Source organism: Panthera uncia, chromosome E1 (assembly GCF_023721935.1).
Source record: "Panthera uncia isolate 11264 chromosome E1, Puncia_PCG_1.0, whole genome shotgun sequence".
In the NCBI taxonomy this organism is placed as follows: domain Eukaryota; kingdom Metazoa; phylum Chordata; class Mammalia; order Carnivora; family Felidae; genus Panthera; species Panthera uncia.
This window is the reverse complement of record NC_064814.1, coordinates 8,930,844-8,937,742: the sequence shown is the minus strand read 5'-3', so window position 1 is coordinate 8,937,742 and position 6,899 is coordinate 8,930,844. Positions and strand designations below refer to the sequence as shown.

Here is a 6,899-nt window from a genome sequence, read left to right as displayed (position 1 = left end):
ACAAGCCAATTTCTAGCTCTCTCTACACTTTTTAAGTGTTTATTAATCTTGGTTCCTATGCAAATTCTGTAGGGAAGCTGGCAGCAGATTTTTTTCATCCTCACTTATTTAAACTCCAAGATAAATCGCTCCTATAAAATCTCACTCCATAAGATGTGATCCCGCCAGGTTGGCAGGCCTAAATGTCTTGGGTCTCTTTTTTCACCTCACCCTTAACTCAGGGTTGGAAAGAGGTTGAGAGTATTCTCTTTGGTAGGCATGGCATCAGGTATTGAGTGAAGACCAATTCCTTTTTTTTTAATGTTTTATTATTATTATTATTATTATCATTTTAGAATTGCAATCTTTTTTAAATTAATGTTTTTTTTTAAATTTTTTTTAACGTTTTATTTATTTTTGAGACAGAGAGAGACAGAGCATGAACGGGGAAGGGGCAGAGAGAGAGGGAGACACAGAATCGGAAGCAGGCTCCAGGCTCTGAGCCATCAGCCCAGAGCCCGACACGGGGCTCGAACTCACGGACCGCGAGATCGTGACCTGAGCTGAAGTCGGCCGCTTAACCGACTGAGCCACCCAGGCGCCCCTAAATTAATGTTTATTTATTTTTGAGAGAGAGAGAGAGTGTGTGTGTGAGTAGGGGAGGGGCAGAGAGAGAGGGAGACACAGAATCCAAAGCAGGCTCTGAGCCAACAGCACAGAGCCTGACGTGGGGCTCGAATCCACAAACTGTGGGATCGTGACCTGAGCCGAAGATGGGTGCTCAACAAACTGAGCCACCTAGGCGCCCCATTGTTTATTTATTTGGGGGGGGGGGGGGGAGGGAGAGAGAGAGAGAGAGAGAGAGAGAGAGAGAGAGAGAGCATGAGCTGGGGAGGGGCAGAGAGAGAGGGGGACAGAGAGTCCCAAGCAGCCGGATATGGGGCTTGAACTCACAAACCATGAGATCATGACCTGAGTGGAAATCCGACTCTCAACTGACTGAGTGTCCTGAGTGAGGGCCAACTCTGATGTACATTCTTTTTGTCAGGGATTTAAAAAGCAAACAGAAATAGAGCCAAGGGTGGAGAAACTGAGGCTATCTGACTGTTGCCAAGCTGCTGAGGCTTCTAATCCTCTCAGCTACTCTACCGGGCTGGTTCCCGCTGAGCCATCACTCATTTTTCTAGATGAGAGGTCAAGGCAACAACATTGCTAAGTCAATTCCAGCATGCCAGCTCCAGAACACTGTAACCTTTAAAGACTCGGGATTCCATGAGAAATGTTGCAGCAGCATTCCAGAGACCTACGCATCAGACACAGACATACGCATTCTCGCCTGCAGCACAGGGTGTTGGTGTTCCTGCTTAACTCATCTTCTTGTGAGACTCTGGTGGCTAATCTCTCCTAAAAGTACAGTCAGAAAGGCTCATCTCAGTATGAAGATCAGCAACAAAGGGCTTGGGTTTAGTCCTGTAGTTGTCAGTCACTCGGGATTGGTAAGTAATCCTGGAGTAGTGGCTGGGGAAAAGGAAGCAGAAGTACTGAAGAAAAAAAAAAAAAGCTGGGAGGAGCTAGAAAAGAAGGACGGTAGGTGGAAATGTATGACTTTTTCAACTTCCTGATGGAAAGATACCAAAAGAAATAAAACTCCTTCTGACTCTGAGGACCCTTCTTTGGCCATATCTGGATGTATATATAATAATGTCAAATTGCCACCAAATATATATAAAGCTGACCCTTGAACAACACAGGTTTGAACTGTGAGGGTCCACTTATACATGGATTTTTTTTCCCCCATAAATACAGTATTGTAAATGTATTTTCTCTTCCTTATGGTTTTCTTAAAACATTTTCCTTTCTTCAGCTTTACTGTAAGGATACAGTATGTAATACATATATAACATACACATTACATATTAATTGGGGTGTCTGGGTGGCTCAGTTGGTTAAGCATTTGACTCTTGGTTTCGACTCAGGTCATGATCTCACAGTTCATGAGTTCGAGCCCTACATCAGGATTTGTGCTGCCAGTGTGGATTGTGCTAACAGCTCAGGATTTTTTCTCTCCCCCTCTCTCTCTGCCCCTTCCCCACTCATTCTCTCTCCCTCTCTCTCTCTCTCTTAAAATAAATAAATTAATTAAAAAAAAAAAAACAACAGGGGCACCTGGGTGGCTCAGTCAGTTAAGCATCTGCCTCTTGACCTCGGCTTCAGGTCATGATCTCCTGGTTTGTGAGCTGGAGCCCCACATCAGGCTCTGCACTGTTGGTGGGGAGCCTGCTTGGGATTCAGTCTCTCCTTCTCCCTGGTCCTCCCCTGCTTATACATGCTCTGTCTCTCAAAATAAATAAACTTAAACACACACACACACACACACACACACACACACACACCTGGATGGCTCAGTTGGTTGAGCAGTCGACTTTGGCTCAGGTCATGATCTCGTGGTTCTTGAGTTTGAGCCCCGCAGTGGCCTCTGCGTTGACCATGCAGAGCCTGCTTAGGATTCTCTCTCTCTCCCTTGCCCTCTGCCCCTCCCCAACTTGTGCCATTTCTATCAAAATAAATAAACTTAAATAAACACACACACACACACACACACACACACACAAAATACACGTTAATCGACTGATATCAGTAAGGCTTCCAGTCAACAGTAGGCTATTAGTAGCTAAGTCAGAGTCAAAGAGTTACATGCACCTTCAACTGCACAGGGGTCTGTGCCTCAATCCCTGCCTTTTTCAAAGTTCAGCTGTATTTATATACACATGCAAACATACACACCACCTGTTATACACAGTATCCATTGGTATAGTATACATTTAAAAGCATATGGAATTAATCTGCTTTACTTTCATGAAAAACACAGGATGGGTAGATGTACTCCCCACTTTTCCAACAGTCATTCCAACAGCCATTTTATGTTACAAAGAGTCAAAGCTGGGATCTCATGGCATCCAAGCTCCCATGGATTGCTCTCTTTCTTTTTGTGTCCCTAGTGTTTGGAACCCCCTCACTACCTTCCCCAGGTTAAGACTCATAATAGCGAAATTAGAATTATAATTTCCATGCTTGAAAGTGACATTGAAGGCTTTAATTTCTACATCAGGGAGGTTACATATTAATAGTTATGCTTAGTTTCGATCTAATATCGTGGGTTTTGTAATGGTCTCCCAAAGTCTTCCACATCTTTCTCTTCCCCTTTCAATGTTCCACAGCCAGGATGTGTTTCCCTCCTCCCTGAATATTTTGGCTTCCTGTCCCAACTCCTTTATATTATCTTTGCTTTAAAACATGTTTTCCAATGGTTTACGTTTGTTCGACATATCATTTCTCCCAGCTCTTTATCTAGCATTCCTGCTATGAAGACCATACTGACATTAAGAACATGATAGACTTCTTTTAGAAATTCCTAACCCACAGGTAACATAATATTTTTCTTCGAGAAAAGCATTCATCATGCACTTGTCTCCTTTCCGAATGGGGAAACTGAAGCAGGGAAATTGTAAGACTTGCTCCAGGCCATAGACAAAGTGAGTGGTAAGACTGGGACTTATGTCCTCAGACTCAGGCTAGTGCCTAAAATCTAAGGACAAAAATGTCTTAGAATGACTTCATTTATTTATTTTTTGAGGTTTATGTACTTATTTAAGTAATCTCTACATCCAATGTGGGGCTTAAACTCAAGACCCCAAGATCAAGAGTTGCATGCTCTACTGACTGAGTCAGCCAAGAGCCCCTAGAATAACTTTGGTGTTTTTTTCTTTCTTTCTTTCTTTCTTTCTTTCTTTCTTTCTTTCTTTCTTTCAAGTTTATTTATTTTGATAGAGAGAAAGAGAACGAGTGCAGGAGGGGCAGAGAGAGGGGGAGACAGAGGATCTGAAGCAGGCTCCCTGCCGATAGTAGAGTCCAAAGCGGGGTTCTAAGTCTTGAACTGTGAGATTGTGACCTGAGCCAAAGTCAGAGGCTTAACCAACTCAGCCACCCAGATGCCCCTATGTTTTTCTTTCTTAACTTTTTACTGAAGTATACGATTTGCATGGGTTTTGAAATTTAGATTTTCATGCATCTATTTGACAGACCTGGAGCAGTTATTGTCTGCTGCTAAGGTTCTCATTACAGATGTAAGAAAAAAATTGTCCTCACCCTTTCTGTCTAATTGTGGCAGCCACGATTGAATGGGGAATGGGGGGGGGGATTTAGATTTTCAAGGGCTTCCTTAAACAGAAGCCTAGAGATCTGCTAGAAGTAAGGCTAATGACCTTGAGACATTACTGAATCTCCCACCCCCCCACCCCGCCCCATTCCTTCTGAAGCATCGTGGAGAGAAATGAATTTCCAAGAGCCCTCGTGTTCTTCATTTCAGTTATTCCAGAGAGGCCTGCCTGGAGCATATTAGATTGTTAGCCAGTCTTATTTATGAGAACTGTGTGCCCATACCCCAATTCAACCTTCCATTCCCCAATCCCAACTTATAGGTAGTAAGTATGGCTTCACTCCTGACTTGCTACATTGGAACTTGCTGGGTCATGGGACTAGGGAGAGGGCCAGGTAAGATTCTCCCCTTTTCCCTCAGCAGGGTCACAATTACTGCTACTATGAAGTCTATGGCCCTGGTGATTTTTTTTTTTTAATTGCTTCTGTGATTTTATTTAAAAAAAAAAAAAAGGTTGCTTCTAGTCTTAGGTTCACAAAGTTTCTCTATAGGGCATACGTCTTGTACGAAAAGGAAAGGCTACAGACTGGATAAAATATTCTCTCTTGATCAATCGGTTAGTTGGGTCAATAACAATTGAGATGTATTTGTTCAGGGCTCAATACCTACAGTTATGAAGGAATTAGAAGTACATCTTGAAAAGATATCCATATAAACAAATTAAAAATATGATTACAGAACAACAGACGAAATACAAACAAATCAGCAAAAGCCAGTACTTGGGAGCTGACAGGAAAGGGGTTAGAGTTGAGTGGAGTTAGTCAATGAGAGCTTTCTGGAAAAGGTGAGGTTTGAAGGAAGAAGCATGGGTTGGGCAAAGAGGATAAGGAGGTCTTTCCAGCAATAACACATGGCAATGGTAGAGAAGAGAGAATGAGCAAACTATCAGGGCCAAATAGTAAACAGGTTAGCTTGCTAAGACTGGAGAATCTATGTTACAGGGTGAGAAAAAAACAAATCTAAGGACAGTTCATGGAGAGCCTTAAATGGTTATAAATAAAATTTGCTTTAACATACAAGAGGGAGTTTTATGGGTACTCACAAAATGAGAATAACTTTTTAAGAAGCAGAGATACAGACGGACTGGAATAAAACAAAACTGAAGAGTTAGAGAAATAGGGAAGCTGCCGCAAAATTTTTCAGGAGAGAAATAAAAATGGCTGTGTTCTGATGCCAATTCTGCCATTTATTAGCTGTATGACAAGTCACTGAATCTATGTGTGTCTGTTTTCTCATCTGTAAGATGGGAAAAATGGGGTCCACCTAAACAGGCTGTTGAAAGGATTAAACGAATTAATATGTGAAAAGTGTGTAGTAAGCATTCCATACATTATTATTCAGTGACTAGTTAGATTATTAGCATATAACTAAGTTATTACTATTATTATTTCTATGACCTAGAAGTGGTCACAGAGAGTCCTGCATGTAACAAAAGGCCTCATCTCACATCTCAGTTTGAAAGGATTGCTTTCAGTCTGTCCTAAAAGTTATGCAGGATTTAGAGAACAAGAGGGCAGGCCCAGTGCCCAAGACAACGGCCCCTGGTCTCACGGGGCAATTGAGCACTATAAATGTGGCTAGCCGGCACTGAGATGTTCTCTGAATGTAAAATATACACTGGATTTCAGAGCTTCAGTACGGAGAAATAAAATCTCATTATTTTTTATATGATTACATGTGGAAATATTTTGGATATGTTGGGTTAAATAAGATGTGTCAATCTCCGTTGTTTCCCTTTCGTTCTCTGATGTGCTACTAGAAAATTTAAAGTTACTTAGTTGGCTCCAATATATTTCCATTGTACAGTGCTGGTCCGTAGGTCATTCAGCATTTGAGTTTGGAAATCAAGGGGTATTACATGAGAAGGTTCTATAAAGGAATGTGAGGATTACGGATGAATCTCTTTGTCCTTGACACTTTAAAAATACATATTTATATATATGTATAAATACATATTTATATATGATTAATATACATTTCTATTAAAATATATATAACCCCGATTTGTGAGATATCTACAGAACTACTATCTATTGAGGGAACCACAGCTAGTTTAACTTTAAAGAGGACACAACTGGCAAAGGGTCTTTTAGTTTAAAAAAGAAGAAACAAAGATGAAAACGGAAAAAAGATGAAAAACATATCTTACTGTGAACATTAAATCACGGAAACGAAAATCTTCCTAACTTTTGAAATCACTCCCTCAAAGGTCCAAATGGCATTGGTTTAAGTAACCTGGATTATTAAAAGTTTTCTGGCAATTTTTTTTTCATAATCATCCCTTCAAGTTGTTTAAAATAACAGGAATAAGTACTGCCAAATAGCCTCCAGTCAGGGCTTTCCGCTGATCTGGAGGTAAAAATCCAGTTTGGGGTTTTGCTCTGAATTGATATTTTAACATTTTACCCTGATGTACCAGCCAATTGCACAGACTTCAACTTCCAAATGTAGCTGGGGGTGGGGTGTGTGTGTGTGGGGGGGGTCCTCACGCGGCTTTCCCTCCGCTTCTCCAACCCTTCTGGGCTCCTTTCGGCTCGCGACGATCCGGCTCTCCCCAGTGGCGCCGACAGGTGCAGCGCGGGGAGCCGCCTTCCGCCCCCAGCACGCGCCCGCGACCCCGCACCCTCTCGCCCAGCCGGCCGCGCCCTCGCCGCTCCGCCCCCTGCCCCGGCGCGCGCGCGCACAGCGGCGGGGGCGCGCCCGG

At 42.4% G+C, this 6,899-nt stretch overlaps 1 protein-coding gene and 1 non-coding gene across 2 annotated transcripts in view; both read left to right on the top strand.

Annotated features, from left to right (window-relative positions):
* The first annotated feature begins 2,931 nt into the window (after positions 1-2,931).
* The window catches only part of NPEPPS (aminopeptidase puromycin sensitive), a 96,007-nt gene continuing 92,039 nt past the window's right edge, over positions 2,932-6,899 (top strand). Inside the window, exon 1 of the mRNA XM_049637485.1 lies at positions 2,932-3,008. Coding sequence (XP_049493442.1) covers positions 2,947-3,008 — 62 coding nt within the window. The 5' untranslated portion in view covers positions 2,932-2,946. The remainder of the gene's footprint in view (positions 3,009-6,899) is intronic.
* LOC125927732 (small nucleolar RNA SNORA31) lies at positions 4,043-4,166 on the top strand. Its single transcript, XR_007459419.1, has one exon. It is a non-coding gene; the product is annotated as a small nucleolar RNA SNORA31 (small nucleolar RNA).